Source organism: Xenopus laevis, chromosome 6S, assembly GCF_017654675.1.
Source record: "Xenopus laevis strain J_2021 chromosome 6S, Xenopus_laevis_v10.1, whole genome shotgun sequence".
Taxonomy (NCBI): domain Eukaryota; kingdom Metazoa; phylum Chordata; class Amphibia; order Anura; family Pipidae; genus Xenopus; species Xenopus laevis.
Genome location: NC_054382.1, coordinates 3,316,676 through 3,336,864, shown reverse-complemented (window position 1 = coordinate 3,336,864; position 20,189 = coordinate 3,316,676). Strand labels below are relative to the sequence as shown.

Genomic DNA, 20,189 nt, shown 5'->3' with positions numbered 1-20,189 from the left:
AAGTACTACTATAGTTTATATAAACAAGCTGCTGTGTAGCCATGGGGGAGCCATTCAAGCACAGGATACACAGTAGATAATGGATAAGTACTACTATAGTTTATATAAATGAGCTGCTGTGTAGCAATGGCAGAAATATTGTGGAGAAAGAATTCACATATGGTTGTCAGCAGCTGAAATCAAACTGTCAGAATTTAATCATAATAATCCCAGTCTTCCCTCAACGGTACAGACAATTCCAGTCGATGGCATCCACAGAGTTTCTCCAAACACATCCAGGCTGAGGAGAAAAGGTGGACTTCTCAAGCCATTTTACTCTTATTCCAGGGATCCAAGTTCAATATTCCCTGTGTGGCGTTCAAGGTCTTTGTGTGTCTGACGTGGATGCGAGTCGTTACTGGGCAGCAGTCTGACCACAGATTCCAATTTTTGGGAAGCTCATGAGGTACTTGGTTCCTATATATGTTTCTTTTTTCTCTATTAATAACTGGAATTAACTTCACTTAGTCACTGGCCCATTAAGTGCCCTAAGTGGGTGAGAAATGGGTAGGGCAGATGGAGATGCAGAGAAACATTTTTTAACTTTGTATAAATAAAACTGTTTTTTGAACGTATTCTCTCTGGTCCTGTGGATCCGTTTGTGTGCTGGTCGGCCCTGCTTTTTCTTTACATTACAGAATGGTCCATTCAATCCTGTGGATCTTTCTGGGGGCCATCTTTGTTGTGGGGTCTGCCAGTGACCTGGACTCACTCTTCATATGTAGCGATGCCATTGGCCCTTGTTTGACATGTTTTGCAGCCACTTTAGAGGCTTCTCGCCTTGATACACAAATTAGGGATGCACCAAATCCACTATTTTGGATTCGGCCGAACCCCTGAATCCTTTGTGAAAAATTCGGCCGAATACCGAACCAACCCCTAATTTGCATATGCAAATTAGAGGTGGGAAGGGGAAAACGTTTTTTGCTTCCTTGTTTTCTGACAAAAAGTCACTTGATTTCCCTCCCCACCCCTGATTTACATATGCAAATTAGGGTTTGGATTTGGTTCGGCCTGGCAGAAGGTTTTGCCGAATCCCGAACAGAATCCTGGATTCGGTGCATCCCTAAAGCAAGAGAAATGAATCAATAGTGACACAATGACTGGGGGAATTGTCTGATCTCTTGGGAGTGGGGCTACAAGTGCAGGTAAAGTGTCTCCAGGATAATGTGAGGGAGGAGTAAAGAGCAAAGTCTCCACACAAGAGCAAGTCTGAGAGGAACCCAGAGCTGACTCTCATCTCACAGCACAAATATCCAACAATTTGCACATTACACAAGCTTTTATCAGGCACAACTGAGACTTTTATTCAGTTTAATGGACACGGAGTTGCTCCTTCCTTATTCTACACAGGCTTTTCCCGCTTTTTCCTTCTAGTTGGACTATTCCGGGTTTCAGTAGGACTCCCCTCTTTTCTTCGCCAGGTGGTACGTCCGCAGCTGGGTGGGGCTGTCCGTGCGCGCGCTTCGTGCCCCAGCCAAGATGGCGGCGGCTGGTGTGAGCGCGCAATGGCCGCCCCTGCAGAGGAGGAGGAGGCGGGGGGAGGAGTGAGGGAGCTTTTTGTTCCTCTAGCAGCAGCCCGGGCGGGGAAGTGGAGGCCGCGACGGATCGTGTATTGAAGCGAGTGAGGAAAGCCCCAGGGTCTGCTCGCCGCCCTCCTCTCCCCTCAGTGCGGCGGGCCATGAAGAGCCCGGGGGGCCCGGAGCCGTGACGTGAGTCCCTGTATGGCGGATATGGCCCCGGCGCTGACTGAAGCCGCTACGGAAACTCAGCAGAGACTCAAACTGGCCGCCTCCTCCCCCAGACTCACCGAGGAGCCCCCCGAGCCGCTGCTGTCCGTGTGGAGGAGGCCGGGGCTGCAGCTGAACGGAGGGGGCCTCGGGATGGAGGAGCCCAGGGAGGAGTCCGTGTGTCCCCTGCGGGCACTCGGCGTGTCCCTCCGGCAGCAGCAGGAGCTCGGGGCCCGGGCCAGAAGGCTGTGTCGGCGGCTGCAGGTGATCCAGGCCAAGCAGGTGGAGCGGCACGTCAGGCAGCAGGTCTCCGGGCTCGTGCGAGTGTTGGGGGCGGCGGGGCTGCCCGGGTGTCATCACGGGGAACTGGAGACACTGGCGGGGAGCGGCTCGGCCCGACTCACAGCGGCACTCGGAGCCTTCGACTCGGACGCTACGGAAAGCAGCTCGGGGGGAGACAGCGACGAGGAACAACTGGAGCCCCCTACTGGCGGGGCGGAGCAGCGACCGACACCGAGGTAAGTGGCACCTGAGGGACTGACCAATCAGCTGAGACACTAATAGCCCCGCCCCCAACACACAGGCCTTTCCCTGCACGTGACTGGGTCTAGGGAGACCCCCCATGTACCACTGACATCTGCACTCACTCCTCTCTCTGGCAACTATTGGGCTGCCCCTCTCTCTGGCAACTATTGGGCTGCCCCTCTCTCTGGCAACTATTGGGCTGCCCCTCTCTCTGGCAACTATTGGGCTGCCCCTCTCTCTGGCAACTATTGGGCTGCCCCTCTCTCTGGCAACTATTGGGCTGCCCCTCTCTCTGGCATTTATTGGGCTGCCCCTCTCACTGGCAACTATTGGGCTGCCCCTCTCTCTGGCAACTATTGGGCTGCCCCTCTCTCTGGCAACTATTGGGCTGCCCCTCTCTCTGGCATTTATTGGGCTGCCCCTCTCTCTGGCAACTATTGGGCTGCTCCTCTCTCTGGCAACTATTGGGCTGCTCCTCTCTCTGGCAACTATTGGGCTGCTCCTCTCTCTGGCAACTATTGGGCTGCCCCTCTCTCTGGCAACTATTGGGCTGCCCCTCTCTCTGGCAACTATTGGGCTGCTCCTCTCTCTGGCAACTATTGGGCTGCCCCTCTCTCTGGCAACTATTGGGCTGCCCCTCTCTCTGGCAACTATTGGGCTGCCCCTCTCTCTTGCAAACTAACCAGTGCCCTCCACTGTGCAGTCATTCATGTTAGTGTACTGAGGGTGTAACTCAATGGAAGTCAAGTTCATATAACAGGGACATGATCTCCCCCTACAGCTGTGTATCTGGGGATATAGGTACTTACCCTCAGGGCAAGGAATTCCAGTGCCCCTCGGTACCACATGGAGACAGGCACCTCCCCCCCACAGCTTTTGTGTTCCAGTGGAGAGAGAGATACAGGTACCAGTCACACGCTGATCAATTCACAGTAATATTGGGGTATGACTGGCACATAAGAGGCAGTGACTTGGTACCACTGGGCACACTGGATGTAGGACAGGACATATTGGTCGGTGCAGAGAAGTTGCACATATGTCACGTAAGACTTTGTGCTGTAGTTGCTGCTACTACTACTACTACTACTAGTATCTGGTATGGGAATAGAATACACACTATAGCCCCCCGTGCATTGGCTGCAGCCTCTTCCTGGCACAACATCTGGCCACATCTAGGGCTCCAGTCTGTGTGTAAGTGCTCCGTGTATGTGTGGGTTGTAGTAACACTACTAGAGCTATGCAAGGGGATCGCTTTATTGATCAGCTAAGAGGATAGTAGCACAGGTTGTTACACATCCCTATGGAAATGGCTCTAACATAAAAAAAACTAAAGGTCAAGTAGTTCCTGTGCCCTGTTGTACAGAAATATAAAGAAGGTGCAGATGGGGGAAGTGTTGGCAGAGGCTCAGAATAATTTGGCTCTGCTTCACTTCCTCCATAGACTGTGCCAGTTCTCACTGCTTCCCTGTTACGTTCCAATGGAAGATCCAATATACTAGCGTGTCCCTTGTCTTGTGTCTCAGGTGGGGCTGCTGCGGCTGTTTAATATCTTTACTTTAGTTATGAATTAAGGTGCCATGACAACATATGTAAACACCGTGGGGGGGGGGGGCATGACCAATTTCACTCCTATCAACTGGACTCGTAGCCAGCAAGAGCCAAAAAAGACCAATTGCAAATAAAGTACATACTGAAGCTCAATCACTGTGCCAAGTAGGGTCAAAGCCAATGAACTGTTTATGTATCCGCAAACTGTTTGTGTGACTGTTGGACAATGACCTGGAAGGGACTAATCATTAAATACACACCCAGCCACACTTTCCCTTTAATTATAATCGCAAACATACATTCGCTGAGCACATCGTGAACTTGGCATTCTGGGACATTGAGATTTCCATAAATATTTTCCCAGACATTGCTGAATAGGAAATTCATGCTCTTAGCACCCTCGTCCCCATATGCATTAAAGGGGAACTATTGTTAAAATGAAAATGTAATATAAGCATCATACTGAAATAAGAAACTTTCTAACTGCAATCTACAAAATATTCTGTACCGTTTCTGAAATAATCAAGTTTATCTTCACCGCGTGTATTTCAGCCGTGTGACCCTAGCCTTATTACTTGGAGTATCAATTGGTTTGAACCCCCCTCTGCTTGTCGCAGATTGTTGACCATTGTTCCTTTGCTGAAAAACACCCTTTTCTGGGGCAGTGTTCTTGTGAATGCCAAGCTGCATCTTATCTTATCTTATCTTATTTCCTGTTGTACAATCTCTTACGGAGCCTAGGGCTTGCACATGCCCAGTAGAGCAAAAGTTCAGGTTTTCTTCCCTAGGTGCCCAGCTGCAAAGGGTCACTGAGACGGGCAGAAAGATGGCAGTGCCTAGCAGAAAGCTAGTGTTTTAGCAAAGTGGAGCACCAGCCTAGTGTGTGTGGGGGTTTCCAGCGTGTTGATCACTTTGAAATGTTCTTTGGGTAGAGCAGTATTTATGGCTCCGGGTTGTGTGTGGGCAGCTTGGTGGTAGTCGTGTACTAGTGTCGGAGGATGACGAGCATTGGCCGGGTTCAGTTCTGAGCACGTTGGGACCTTGTGTGTTGATTCTATTGTAATTCTTTTATCTTGGGCAGTGCAAATGTTTTGCTGCGCTCTGCAGAGTGCTGCCCAAGTGACATTTCCCTCTCCGTTTTGTAATTCATTTCAAGGTCAGGTGAAGCTAAATGGAATTTTGGAGCCAGCATTGTTATTGAGGCGAGTCACAAAATAAAGGAAAGCTTAAAAACCCCTACTTGCTTGGGTACTTCATATAATCTTTAGAGAAGGAAAATTCAGCATTTTATTGGCTCGCGTTCACCTGTTCAATTGCAATAACAGGTGAAGATGTAAATAAAATGATTAGTGGTATAGCATGTGCCTAAGGGCTGGAGACACCATCAGGAGGGATACACATACTGGGATATGATACAAGCTGCTGTGTAGCCATGGGGTCAGCCATTCAAGCACAGGATACACAGTAGATAACAGATAAGTACTACTATAGTTTATATAAACAAGCTGCTGTGTAGTCATGGGGTCAGCCATTCAAGCACAAGATACACAGTGCTCTTGACTACACAGCAGCTTGTTTATATAAACTATAGTAGTACTTATCTGTTATCTACTGTGTATCCTGTGCTTGAATGGCTGCCCCCATGACTACACAGCAGCTTGTTTATATAAACTATAGTAGTACTTATCTGTTATCTACTGTGTATCCTGTGCTTGAATGGCTGCCCCCATGGCTACACAGCAGCTTGTTTATATAAACTATAGTAGTACTTATCTGTTATCTACTGTGTATCCTGTGCTTGAATGGCTGCCCCCATGGCTACACAACAGCTTGTTTATATAAACTATAGTAGTACTTATGTTATCTACTGTGTATCCTGTGCTTGAATGGCTGCCCCCATGGCTACACAACAGCTTGTTTATATAAACTATAGTAGTACTTATCTGTTATCTACTGTGTATCCTGTTTTGAATGGCTGCCCCCATGGCTACACAGCAGCTTGTTTATATAAACTATAGTAGTACTTATCTGTTATCTACTGTGTATCCTGTGCTTGGATGGCTGCCCCCATGGCTACACAGCAGCTTGTTTATATAAACTATAGTAGTACTTATCTGTTATCTACTGTGTATCCTGTGCTTGAATGACTGCCCCCATGGCTACACAGCAGCTTGTTTATATAAACTATAGTAGTACTTATCTATCTACTGTGTATCCTGTGCTTGAATGGCTGCCCCCATGGCTACACAGCAGCTTGTTTATATACACTTTAGTAGGCTTTCTGAAAAAAACACGAGTGCAGAACAACAATACATTATATTTTCATTACACTAAAATACTTTTTTTTTGTTTCTGTTCCTTTAAAGTGAAAGTAACCTGGCAATGGCTTAGCTCCGCTGTCAACAGTCTGCATGTTTCTTTATAACGATTGGAGAGTTTTTATCTTTGGACTTTCCCCTAAATAGTATGTAACACTCAGAACATCATCGGTGCAGATCTGCAGTAATGGCTGTGGGTTGAAGGCTGCCATCTTGCTTACCTCAGTTGAGTCCATAGTGCCAACGTGCGCTGCCTTGATTTTCCATTGGTTAACCCGGGTGATGTCTATTGGGTAGAGTAGTGTTGTTTAGTTTTGTCCATGTTGGATTACAATAATGTCATTGAGCTGACTGGGGACCCGCATCTGGTCAGTGGACCTCCAGTTGGGCAGTTTCTTGGGTTAGTGTTAGATCCAGAGACACAAAAGTCATAGCGTTGCTCAATGTGACCCTGTTTGCAAATTGTTGAACTGTCTGTTGTGCTGCTAGTTGGCATGATAAGATGGCATGAGCCTGGTGATGGTCCTAACCAGTATGTGGGTCCTATGGATATTGCTTGGTTGTGCTGATGCACCTTGCACGCTGACTGGGTTCATCAACAGATGAATTGAAGAGGTTCACCGCTACTGCTGTTGACCCAAAACAAATGAAAAGTGGCCATAACATATATGGTCCTTGTGCTGTATGGGTGCAGCCCTCAAGGTTAGTCAGATAATTTGCTGGACTGGCCTGTGAGCACCTGCCTTATTGTTATTCTTCTTTATACTGTACATTGTGCCGAGTGTGAGTACCTTCATGCTTCCACCAATGATGTGGCCCTGGCAACACCCATAGGACCCCTATGATGAGCGGGAAGTATCCATGATGTTTCTGGATGAGGCTGCAGCCAACTGAATGCCCAGAGGGGTGGGGGACCAAGGTCGCCCTATGAGACAGTAGCTCATTTGTCCCCAAATCCTAGCGGTAGGAAGGAAAGGCACAGAAGTAGCTGGAGAAAGTTTTTCCAAACAAGCAATAAATATTTGTGGAACAAGTTTCCCCAGTACTTTGGTTTGAAGTGACACTTTGATGCGTAGGGTTCAGCTTTGAGTAAATTCTCCGGTGTTGCAGAATTTGATTGCTCTCCTCTGATCAGTTGTATTTGGTAACGTGTGATGGAAGGCTGAGTCCTGCTTGGCCTGATATAGATATTCAACCTTGTGCCCCCTGCTCAGACCATTTATGCCCTTGCCCCTTTGTGATTGGATATTGATGGTGCCAATAAATACTGTATAAGTGCATACAGATAAGGAAACTTTGTTCTAGGGTGGGACAGTTGGCAGTGCCAGTGCTTTATAAATACACAATACCAACCTGAGCTTTAGGAGAATGGGCACTCCTCTGTTCCTACTGAAAGGGATACTCATGATCTAAACACAGACATGGTCCTCCAGTAGAAATGTTGATATTCTAAAAATATTTCCTGGTGCTTAATTACTTTATATTTGCTCTGAGCAAGAAATACAGCGCAGAAGAATAGCCGTGGCCTATTGAAAGCTTTGCCATTGTCTCAGCAGGTAAAACTGTATTTTGGTCATGCCTTCTGATATAATTCAGCTCATTGTCAATGGTTATTATTGGCTTATTGTATTTTAGAAGCGACCGTTAAGGTGAGTGCTCCCAGGCTCATAGGTGAATGTGCATCGGACCATTTGCTAACAAACATGGTGGTGCATGTTGTCTCCTATGTGCTCCATGGGCAGTTGATTATATCATTGGCGAGAGCCTGTAAATCTCTTGCCTGTGCCTACATGAGCGGATACAATCAGCAACTAAATGGATTTACCAACATGTCTGGTTGAGGCGAGTTTAAGCGCATTTCAGTCTGAGCACACGGGCAGATGTTGCCCAGTCTGATTTACATGAGCCAAATGAGCTGACATTCTTTGTGAGGTGTGTGCCAAGCTGTGTGTGACTGCCAGGATTCCTGCATGTTTTGGAGACTTGAATTTGGTTCACGTCTTTTCCTGGTGTTTAAAGACTTCTATTTCTGGGATAAGTTTGATTTCATGGAGCTCACCAGCAGTTTCCACACCATTACCATTGGTAGTTTTCAGAAATCTGCCGCTTGCTCAGTTGGAACCTGCTCAGGCAGAAGAACTCTGGGACGCTTGCCATGAACCTTTGGAATAAGGCTATGGGCACGCAGGCTGCTGACTCCGGCTGTTGTTAGTCTGTGTATATTTTTTGGGCTGACCTAGAGTTTCGGATAAGACAGCAGACTGAAATATACAAGCAAATCCATTGTACCAAAGCCATTCTTGCTGTCATATCTAATGGCACATGAGTCTGTGGCATGTCCTGTGCCCAACCTTTATCTGTTTGGGCTGCTATTGTTGTGATTATGATGCCCCTTAAAGGAGAAGGAAAGCTGCAGAGGCATTTTATTGCCAATAGATTAGCTGCAATAGTGCAAGCTAGAATGCTATATTTTTTCTGTATAATGTTTTACAATACCTGAGTAGAAAGCTCTATAAACTCTGTTTGTTTAGGATAGCAGCTGCAGTATTAACATGGTGTGACATCACTTCCTGCCTGAGTCTCTCCCTGCTCTGGGCTCAGATTACAGTAGAGAAGGGAGGGGGGGGGAAGAGGAGCAAACTGAGCATGCTCTTGCCCAGGGCAATGAGGTTTAAGCTGAAGGCAGGAAGTCTGATACAGAAGCCCATGAGTACACAATAGAAAGAAATATGGTGTTTCTTTTGACAGGGGACTCAGAGCAGCATTACTTTGGGGGTTTACTGGTATATTTCGATGGACCTTTCTGATAAGGCTTACTTAGTTTTAACCTTTCCTTCTCCTTTAAGCTATAGGCACACAGGCTGTTGGCTGTTGTCAGTCTGTATATATTTGCTGAGAGAAGCAGATCTGCTTGGTGCCCCTGCTCCATCGATTTGAATCTAATCAGCCTGTGCGCAGTCACACTCCGTCGGAGGCCATCCCAAATACTTCTCTCAGCTTCAGCTCCGATGTGTGTGACCGCATACATACTGATCGGATTGAAATCAATGGAACAGGGGTGCTGAGCTTCTCTCAGCCTGCAAAATAGATAGTGTTATGAGCCATGGGAGACTGGCAGGGGTGTATTGACCACCAACGTTTTCCATGGTAGCAACAGACAAAAGCCCAATGTTCCATTAACCTGAAGCTGGCCAAAGACATTTGTATTTTAAGATGGCCATACACGCACCGATATTATCATATGGAATTCGGTGTCGTGTATGGTGGGAGACGAGCTCACTAATATCGGTAGAAGACTTTGATATCTGTTGGCTCATCGATTGGCCCAGCTGGGAAATTTTGAATGGATGCCTTTGCAGGCACCTGAAATTTGATTGTTAGTGCTGAATCATCAGATACAGGTAGAATTCTATTGTTTCTATATGTATATCTGACCATTCAGCTCTACACGTGTGTATTGGAACCAACAACCTTTCTTGGAAACATCTTTTCCAAGAAAGATTGTAATTTTACATCTATGACCAACCTTATTCTACTCAGATATCTGTTGTTTGTTTCAATGCAAAAAACTAAACTAAAACTACATTGCACTCCGTTCTAGCATTAACACTGTTTACACTGCAAATAATTCACTGTCACATGTCATTCCTGAACCAGCAAGTGTATTTAGTTGTAATATTGGTGTGTAGGTGCATCTCAGCTCATTTTGCCTGGTCATGTGATTTCAGAAAGAGCCAGCACTTTAGGATGGAACTGCTTTCTGGCAGCCTGTTGTTTCTCCTACTCAATGTAACTGAATGTGTCTCAGTGTGACATGGATTTTACGATTGAGTGCTGTTCTTAGATCTACCAGGCAGCTGTTATCTTGTGTTAGGGAGCTGTTATCTAGTTACCTTCCCATTGTTCTGTTGTTTGGCTGCTGGGGGGAAGGGAGGGGGTGATATCACTCCAACTTGCAGTACAGCAGTAAAGAGTGACTGAAGTTTATCAGAGCACAAGTCACATGACTGGGGGCAGCTGGGAAACTGACAATATGTATAGCCCCATGTCAGATTTCAAAATTAAATATAAAAAAAAAAGCAGTTTGGTCTTTTGAGACACAGATTTCAGTGCAGAATTCTGCTGGAGCAGCACTATTAACTTATTCATTTTGCCAAAAAAGAAAACCTTATCCCTTTAAATGTTGCTGTGTAAATGCAAGGAATTGTGTTGGAAGTTTGTTGTACACTGGCGGATATTGGTGCCGTTGGGGATCTTTATTTTGGAAGAGCAACACTATGTGATGTTAACATGCTGAAAAACCTATGAACCTCATTTGGGGAAACCCCTTACTAGTGCATGATGTGCCGTGGGACCTTATAAAGAGCAATCAGTGGATTGAGAAGAGAGCAAGAGAACATATGAAATAACTGTAGAATAACAAACCCCTTGTTGTGTTTTTGAGTCTCCCGTTGGGTCGTTCCCATCAGCATTGGAAGGGGTTTCTCTTTAAGGCAGTAACATTATGGAATTCCCTAGTGAGGCAGGTGATTACGCGCTGGAGGATGAGACGAATGTCTTGTAGTAATTGATCCACTCACCTTTAAAGGGGGCATAAATCACCTATGGTCAATAATATATGGAGTCTGATCTAAATGTGCCCTGAAGACATTTAAAAATGACTCCTTTATTGGATGTCCCCAAAGATCTACTCAGGGTTCTGTCTAACAAGAGGTGGCCATGTCCTAGCGCTCATCCCATTGTCTCGTTTGTGTTTGTCTATACAGGCTTGAGTGCCACTGACCAACTAAAGTCTTTGGTTTGGGGGTGCTTGGGTGCCGGCCAGATTACTACTAGATGCCCTGGTGCAGATAATGAGCCAGAACTCACTCCTAACCCAAGTAACCAATGAGAGAGGGTTACACCACAAACCTGCCAGTGTGAGAAGCCGAATGGGGAACAGGTGCAAATTAGGATATTTGTCCCACCAATACTAATGGTAGAACTGAGTGCATTGTAGCTTCTAATCCTGTGTGTGTGTGTGTGTCCTTAGGGCTCAAATTTGTCTTACTGACACTTTCCACTTCTCCCCCAGGCTACTGACTAACACTCCCCATTATGCAATGTTTCTTTCCTTTCAGCCCGATTACTCCATTCTAAGAAATAGCATTTGTTTGTGTCACTTCATATTTTGTAACAGGAAAGGTTCCATATACACATAATGTTTTGAGTCCGGAGATTTGGGGTGAGTGTTTATTTATGTCCTGGGTACCCCTGGAACTATAGCAGGGTGACACCCCAATGTTTCTATATATCTGTAACCTTGTTATGAGCTAAGGGGGCCCAGTCTGAAGTCAGTTAGGGGGAGATTTGGGGTGAGTGATTATTTGTACCCTGGGTACCCCTGGAACTGTAGCAGGGTGACACCCCAATGTTTCTATATATCTGTAACCTTGTTATGAGCTAAGGGGGTCCAGTCTGAAGGTCAGTTAGGGGGAGATTTGGGGTGAGTGTTTATTTGTACCCTGGGTACCCCTGGAACTGTAGCAGGGTGACACCCCAATGTTTCTATATATCTGTAACCTTGTTATGAGCTAAGGGGGCCCAGTCTGAAGTCAGTTAGGGGGAGATTTGGGGTGAGTGATTATTTGTACCCTGGGTACCCCTGGAACTGTAGCAGGGTGACACTCCAATGTTTCTATATATCTGTATCCTTGTTATGAGCTAAGGGGGCCCAGTCTGAAGTCAGTTAGGGGGAGATTTGGGGTGAGTGTTTATTTGTACCCTGGGTACCCCTGGAACTATATAGCAGGGTGACACCCCAATGTTTCTATATATCTGTAACCTTGTTATGAGCTAAGGGGGCCCAGTCTGAAAGTCAGTTAGGGGGAGATTTGGGGTGAATGATTATTTGTACCCTGGATACCCCTGGAACTATAGCAGGGTGACACCCCAATGTTTCTATATATCTGTAACCTTGTTATGAGCTAAGGGGGTCCAGTCTGAAGGTCAGTTAGGGGGAGATTTGGGGTGAGTGGATATTTGTACCCTGGGTACCCCTGGAACTATAGCAGGGTGACACCCCAATGTTTCTATATATCTGTAACCTTGTTATGAGCTAAGGGGGCCCAGTCTGAAAGTCAGTTAGGGGGAGATTTGGGGTGAATGATTATTTGTACCCTGGGTACCCCTGGAACTATAGCAGGGTGACACCCCAATGTTTCTATATATCTGTAACCTTGTTATGAGCTAAGGGGGCCCAGTCTGAAAGTCAGTTAGGGGGAGATTTGGGGTGAATGATTATTTGTACCCTGGGTACCCCTGGAACTATAGCACTATATGACCAACACATTAGTTTTTTAGAGCTGTGTGTGCCGGGCCTGGAGCAGCTGCATGTGTGTCAGTTAAATAGTAAACCATGTAAATGTGTGCGAGTGATGCGACTGGCCCTATAAATGTCCATTAATACACAAGGTCACGTCCTGCTCATCTCAATGTTTCATATGGATAAAAGGGACATTACGCTCATTAATTATACATTATGAAAGCAAGGTGACCTTTGTGCTGAGTAAAAGGAGTATTCCCATGTCTGAGACATCATTAACCGAGAGGCAATTTACCTTAACCTGAACTTCTAGTTTGGTGTCAGTGTGGGCCTCCCAGTGTTTTGGGTTCTGTTTGCAAATCAGGGGGCAGGGCATGATTTATCCTTTGAAGGTGGGAAGCCAAGGCAGTTTGTCACTGGTCTTTCATTTTGTTCTCATTTAACAAAAAGGTTCTAGTTTGTACTTGATTCCTCCAGACACCGACAACCTTGCAGGGAAAGCTGACGACTTGCATTAAGCTCATACTCCCTTACATGTAATTTATAGACCAGTGATCCCCAACCAGTGGCTCGTGGGCAACATGTTACTTGCCACTCCCTTGGATGTTGCACCCAGTGGCCTCAAAGCAGGTCATTATGTCTGAGTTCCGGGCTTTAGGTGGCCATAGACTTAAGGTGGCCATACACGGGCCGATAAAAGCTGCCGACAGTCCGTGTTGATCTCGATCGTATGGGACAAAAAATCCCGTCGGATCGCGGCCGCATCTGTTCGTTGATGCGGTCCCACGATCCGACCACCCGTTAGGCAGCGTTAGGATCCGATCGTTGGGCCCTAGGGCCCACGATCGGATCAGCCCGATATTGCCCACCTCAAGGTGGGCATATCAGAGGGAGATCCACTCGTTTGGCGACATCGCCAAACGAGCGGATCTCTCCATGTATGGCCACCTTTAGAGATCCGCTCATTTTGCCAAACGAGCGGTTGTTTCCCTGATATGCCCATATTGAAGTGGGCAAAATCGGGCTGATCTGATCGGATCATAATGCATCTGAAACAGGCGATCTTATCGCAGGACAGATGTGACCGCGATCCGACAGGATTTTTTAACCTGCCCGATCGAGATCTGGCCGACTTTCTGCCAGATATCGATCGGGGAAGCCCGCCAGATGGTCCCACACACAGGCCAGTAAGCTGCCGACTCTATGGGGGCCTTTAGAGGCAAGTTTTGGTTGTATAAAACCCAGATGTACTGCCAAACAGTCTCCTGTAGGCTGCCATTCCACATAGCGCTACCAATCGCCAATCACAGCCCTTATTTGGCACTACCCAGGGACTTTTTCATGTTTATGTTGCTCCCCAAGTCTTTTTTGCATTTGAACGCGGCTCACAGGTAAAAAAAAAAAAAATGGCGACCCCTGTTATAGGGTATGGCTATCGCTGATTCTGAGATGTAAGTGTAATGTCCTCAAGCTGCGCCAGCACCCTGGTTCCTTGGCCTTTACAGAAGTGATGTGCAGGTTGGCAAAAAGTAAAACCACTCCCAACACCCACCCTGACCCAGAAAGGCCCCTTTGTTTATAGATTTGCACCTGACCTGCCTAGCTCTGACATCATAAAAGGGGGTGGGGCAGGATGGGTGTGCACCTATAAATAGAGGCTGCTGGAGGCAGAAGCCATAAGGGTAAGGTCACGGGCAGGGAGAACAGAAGGAAAAAGTCCCTCAACCCGAAAATCTTTTGTGGAAATAGTCCTGAACTTGCCAGGGTACCCCATCATTGAGAAGTCTAGCCGATTCCGACCACTTGTCTGTGGCCTGAAATGGAAATGAGTGGCTCGGAATTCCCCGTTTCCGGCACAGTATAAAGTGGGATGGCACAGTGGCTGAGCCTCCATGTACAGTACTGCGCTCTCTACATGAAACTGTTACTGCTCATAGATTTATCTCCATACTAAGAATGGCTTCTGCTTATGTTGTTTCAGCTACTTGCCCTGAGCAATTCCTCCTCGGTGTACGTTTACTTTTGCAACAATTTACTCCTTTCTCTATCAGCTGAATTACACCTATGGAGAAACTCTGCAGGTGCCATAAGCTTGCTGGATGAGCAGGTCTTAACTTAAAGGTGAACCACCCATTTAGGAGTAAACATTTAGTATGTTATAGAATAGCTGATTCTAAGCAATTTTTCAATTGGTCGTCATTTTATTTTTTGTTTTTTTTAATAATTTGCCTTCTTCTTTTGTCTCTTTCCAGCTTTCAAATGGGGAGGGTCACAGACCCCATCTAAAAAAAAACAAATACTCTGTAAGGCTACAAATGTATTGTTATTGTTACTTTTTATTACTCATCTTTCTATTCAGGCCTCTCCTATTCATATTCCAGTCTTTTATTCATATCAATGCATGGTTGCTAGGGTAATATCAACCCTAGCAACCAGATGCTGAAAATGCAGATTAGAGAGTCACTGTATAAAAGCTAAATAATGCAAAAACCGCAAATAACAAAAAATGAAAACTTTTCAACAATTTCAAATTGTTTCAGAATATCCCTCTCTACATTATACTACCAGTTAATTTAAAAGGGAACAAGGGATTCTGTCGTGATTTTTATGGTGTCGTTTTTATTTCTACACTGCAAATAATTCACTCTACAATATAACATTTAATTTCTAACCCAACAAGTGTATATTTTTAGTTGTAATATTGGTGTGTAGGTGCATCTCAGGTCATTTTGCCTGGTGATGTGCTTTCAGAAAGAGCCAGCACTTTAGGATGGAACTGCTTTCTGGCAGCCTGTTGTTTCTCCTACTGAATGTAACTGAATGTGTCTCAGTGGGACCTGGATTTTACTATTGAGTGTTGTTCTTGTATTTACCGGGCAGCTGTTATCTTGTGTTAGGGAGCTTCTATTTGGTTAATGGGCTTCTGGGGGAGAAGGGAGGGGGTGATATCACTCCAACTTGCAGTACAGCAGTAAAGAGTGATTGAAGTTTATCAGAGCACAAGTCGCATGACCGGGGGCAGCTGGGAAACTGACAATATGTCTAGCCCCATGTCAGATTTCAAATTAAATATAAAAAAATCAGTTTCTCTTTTGAGAAACGGATTTCAGTGCAGAATTCTGCTGGAGCAGCACTATTTGGGAAAAAAAAACAGGTTTTCCCATGACAGTATCCCTTTAAGGCTGATATAAGCTGTCCACAGCTTATTGGGCCCTCTGACAAGCTTCCCCCGGTCGATATTTGACCGAAAATTGTCCAGATGTTAATTGTACAGGTTTAAAAAATCCCACTGGACGGAGGACTGCGTTGGTCTGTTGATGTGGTCCTTGGCCCGACTGCCTGTATTATAGGTCTTGTGATCCGATGGTTGGGCCCACAATCGGATCAACCCGAGACCGTATTATAATTAATTCATTCATTGTATTTTAATTTGAACCCGTATGGTTAGTCCGATCTTTGCAATGATCCTACTTTGATTGCTTCTTCCATAGTCAGGCACACTTGAGAGTGGTCAGTAGCAGTGCACATGATTTTGTCGAAGGAGCGATCAAGAGAAAACTTTGGGCGACTTCGGAAAACGAAGCGGTCAGAGTGCCATCCCGCTGGCGATTAGATTCTAGCTGGCGGGAGGCAGTTCTGGGAGATCAGTCGCCCCAAAGAAGAGGAGATTTGTCTCAGTGCCACTAATCTCCCCAAATCTGAGCGTGTGCCCTGACCCTCAGAAGCACCACTGGAACATCTGAGTAAATATCTCCATAATTATGAGGTGGGAGATTAAGGGTAGGACTACACAGACGTTTTCGGGAAGGTTCCGACGCGCTGCAACAAAACGCCAGCGTCAAATCGCATGCAACAGAAATAAGGTAAGTGAACGCATTGTTGGATGGTGTCGCTGTGTTGATCCGACGCGTCACGACTGTCTGATGCAGATGCTGCAACGCTGCGACTTCAGCCGACATTTCCATTACTTACCTTATTTCTGTGGCATGCGATTTGACGCCGGCGTTTTGTTGCAGCGCGTTGGATCGAGCTGAAAATATCCATGTAGTTCTTCCCTAAAGGGAGTGCTATGGGGGGGGGGAGGGGGATAGGTAATTAAATCGTTGCAGAAGTGCATAAAAACCAGGAAGATTTGGGCAACACAAGGAGTGGTTCTCCATCACATAAATATAAATAAGGTGACTGATAGAGGGACCTGTTAATCATATGGGACAGGCTTCAGCCCCCCACATCATTTCATTGGGACACAAAGCTGTTGTTTGTTTCTGTGGTGCAGCCATTGGCCTGCGCTAGCTCCAGCTTCTTCCCCCTCCACCAGCTTGTAACTAATTGTAGCAGAATAAATAGCTTCCATTGTTCTCTATGAAGCCTGCCACATGGACTGGAAAATTGCAGCACCGACTGCCACTACACTGCGTAAATGCAGCCGATAATATTTGATTCACTACATGGTTGGAAAATGGTAGTTTGGCACAAATAAATGATATTGGTGTGAATGATTAAAGATCCTTCAAGTCAGATCTGTAAGATTTTGCCCATGAGAGATTAAGTTGCTTGAAATTCTAGGAAATAAAAATAAAACCACACCGTTAAATCTCAAGCAATTGTAGTTGCTGAGTAATCGTTGAAGACGTTAAGCTACTCATCCCAGCTGCTGCAGAAGTTAAAGGGGAAATATGACATGTCCGGTTTTTTTTTCCTAAGAATTTTATTATTTATATTATTACGTAAATATGTCCTGGTAGCTGCTGGTGCTAAATGTGAGATGGGCTGCTGGTGTTTTAAGGGAAGTTTGTGGTTGGGCTGAGTAGTTGCATTGTTGCCTGGCCGTGGGTCAGAGGACAGTGAGTGCAGCGCAGGCGTTGGGCAAGAGATGTGTTGCAACTTTATTCCACGACTCTTTTTCAGCCCTGTACTGTACCTTTAAAGGAGAAATCAACCTGTGGGGAAAAAAAACCCTACCCCCCCCACCCCAGGTAGCCATCCCTCCTTCCTCCCTCCAGGCTAATTACCCCCCCCCCCCCCCGGGAGATGCCCCATACTCCATATTTACCCTTGGCGCAGATTCTTCCAGGGAAGTTCCACGCCTCCATGTTCCGGCTCCTCGGTAAGCTGACTGCGAGATTGGTATTTCTGTGCATGCGCAGTTGGAGCAGTTTGCCGGCTTGTGACAGCTGCGCATGCGCGGAATTACACGGAAATTGTCGATCTCTCAGTCAACTTAGAGAGGACACAAAAGATGGACACGTGGAACTTCGCTGGAAGAATCTGCGATGAGAAGTCACTTCTGGTTTTCGTGGTTCCGGCCTAAAATTAGGGCACTGCTGGTAGGTTTCAGGAGCAGGAAGAGGGGGGGGGATTTATAAAGGCCCATGGGTTCGGGACCTGCAGGGTACCAATTTTTGGCGGGTAACCCACAGCTACCCCGACCCACTGCAGACTCTATCCACGATTCCGGTGCCTCCTGTTAAGCTGGCCATACACGGGCGGCTAAACGCTGCCGACAGATCGTGTCGACTGCTTATTGGCCCGTGTATGGAGCCCTCCGACAGGCTTCCCCGATTGATATCTGGCCGAAGGTCAGGCAGATGTCAATCGGACAGGACTAAAAATCCCGTTTGATCACGGCCACATTTGTTCGTTGATGCGACCCCGTGATCCGACCGCCCCTTCGTTATGATCCAATCGTTGGCCCCTAGGTGGGCATATTGGGGAGAGATCTGCTCATTTGGCGACATCCCCAAACGATCGGATGTCTCAGTGTATGGCCACCTTAAGGCTGCTCTGTAAGACCAGTTGGATATGGGAATGTGTAGTCTCTTCATGTAGCATTAAGCTGGCCATAGATGTTGAGATTTTTAAAAGATCAGATCCTCATCGTGAGACCACGATTTTCTCGGAACGATCGTACGAATTGACCATCAACTAAAAAGACCAATTTGGCAGGAAAACAAAGGGGAGCTGCTTGGCCCTGCAAACATAGATACATTGCACTGGGACCGACACAGATTTTTTGACCTGGCCGATCAATTTCCTGACGGATGTCGGGCATAACATCGTAAGATGTAAGATCGTTCGAATCCCACTAACCGCACGATAATTTCGAAGGATTGGTCGGACTTCCCTAAAATCGGTCGTTTGGCAAGAAGAATCGTCGCGTCTATGGGGAGCTTTAGTTATAGCAGTTGCTGGATGTGGATGGCTGCCGAGGCAAGTGGTTTTCTTTCTGGGATTTAGCCCAGGGCACATGGTACATTCCATTGATTGTGCTTAGGCCACAGTGTGTAGGCTCTTCACTTGCCCAGGGCTACCCAATCCCATTGTGTGCTCTTTCTCCGTGCCAAGTGAACCAGCAGTTCCGGCTGCATAGGGGCCATCAGCAGGGCAACACTTTGAGGCCGTCCTTATGTGAACCTGGGTGTGTAAATGTTTAATACATTGCAGGAGATCCCTTTGCTAATAAAAATCATGTTCAGTCATGCGCTTCTGTTGTACAAACATGCGACGTCTACCCCTGTTATACTATTGTCTTATTATAACCCTGTTCATTAACACAACAATCAAAATATTGCAACATACTTGTATTTAATATATGACTACCTGTGGAACAAAAAGCTCTTATTTGTTAAAGGGGAAACCAACCCTAAAGCTCTTTAGTCATTATTAGGGATGGCCTCATTTTTTTGCCTTGTTTCAACGAGGAAATGACGCCCATAGACTTGTGTGGTGTTGTGAGTCAACATAAAAATGAAGCGCATCAAAAAAAGTTTGTCGCACGTCAAAAAATTTTTGCCGTCCCATAGACTTTAATGTGCGTCGCCGATGGCGAATTTTTGGCGAAACAAAATGGGTCAAATTCACCCAAGCCTAGTCATTATGAAGGGAAATGTATTGGGAAAAGAACATGTTGTGTAACATAAACCTCAGTTTTGCCCCAGTAACGGTCTATTTAGTAAATATCTCTGCCTTGGTGTTTCTGTATAGTTTCCATGTTCGTTAGGGGTGGGGAGGGCAATCCCCACCCCTTTTTGTCACAAAACAAAGAAGTAAAAAAAGAGGTAAAACCTTTTTGTCACAAAACAAAGAAGTAAAAACAGGTTTCCCCTTCCTAATTTGCATATGCAAATTAGGATTTGGTTCGGTATTCGGCCGAATATTTCGCAAAGGATTCAGTCTATGGGCGGCATCCCTATGGGATATACACCCAAAAAGTCTGCCTGATGCAAGAAAATATTATTCTAACCCCTAAATATATATCCTGCAGCGGGTCGGGTACCCGCACATAAAAAGCACGTACCCTGCGGGATGAGGGTAGGATTTTCGGGTGCGGGTATAGATGCGGGTTGCGGGTCTCATCTATATTTCTTATCTTATGTTATATTGTCTATATTTTACTCCTTTTAAGATTTTTCTGTCTCCGCCTACTTTTGATGATGCCACTTCTGGTTTGCAGCAACAGCACTTCCTGTTTAATGTTGGCCGGCGGGTTTGCAGATAAGGCAGTTGTGGGCCAGGGTTGGGTAGCGGATTCAAGTGGGTAAATATGCGGGTCCGGGTCTCAAAAATTGATTTCGCTTGTGTCTCTTTTTCTTCTCTGATGCTTGTACCCAGGTAGCAGAAGCGTGCAAGGCATTATGGGAAAGGAGACTAGGCTGGTGCATACCTCCCAACATTTTGGAAGTAAAAAGAGGGACAAAATTTTTTTTCCGCATGCAGCGCAGCAAT

At 46.0% G+C, this 20,189-nt stretch overlaps 1 protein-coding gene across 1 annotated transcript in view; it reads left to right on the top strand.

Annotated features, from left to right (window-relative positions):
* The first annotated feature begins 1,620 nt into the window (after positions 1-1,620).
* Positions 1,621-20,189, top strand: part of kansl1.S (KAT8 regulatory NSL complex subunit 1 S homeolog) — a 51,733-nt gene continuing 33,164 nt past the window's right edge. Inside the window, 1 exon segment of the mRNA NM_001093989.1 lies at positions 1,621-2,287. Coding sequence (NP_001087458.1) covers positions 1,773-2,287 — 515 coding nt within the window. The 5' untranslated portion in view covers positions 1,621-1,772.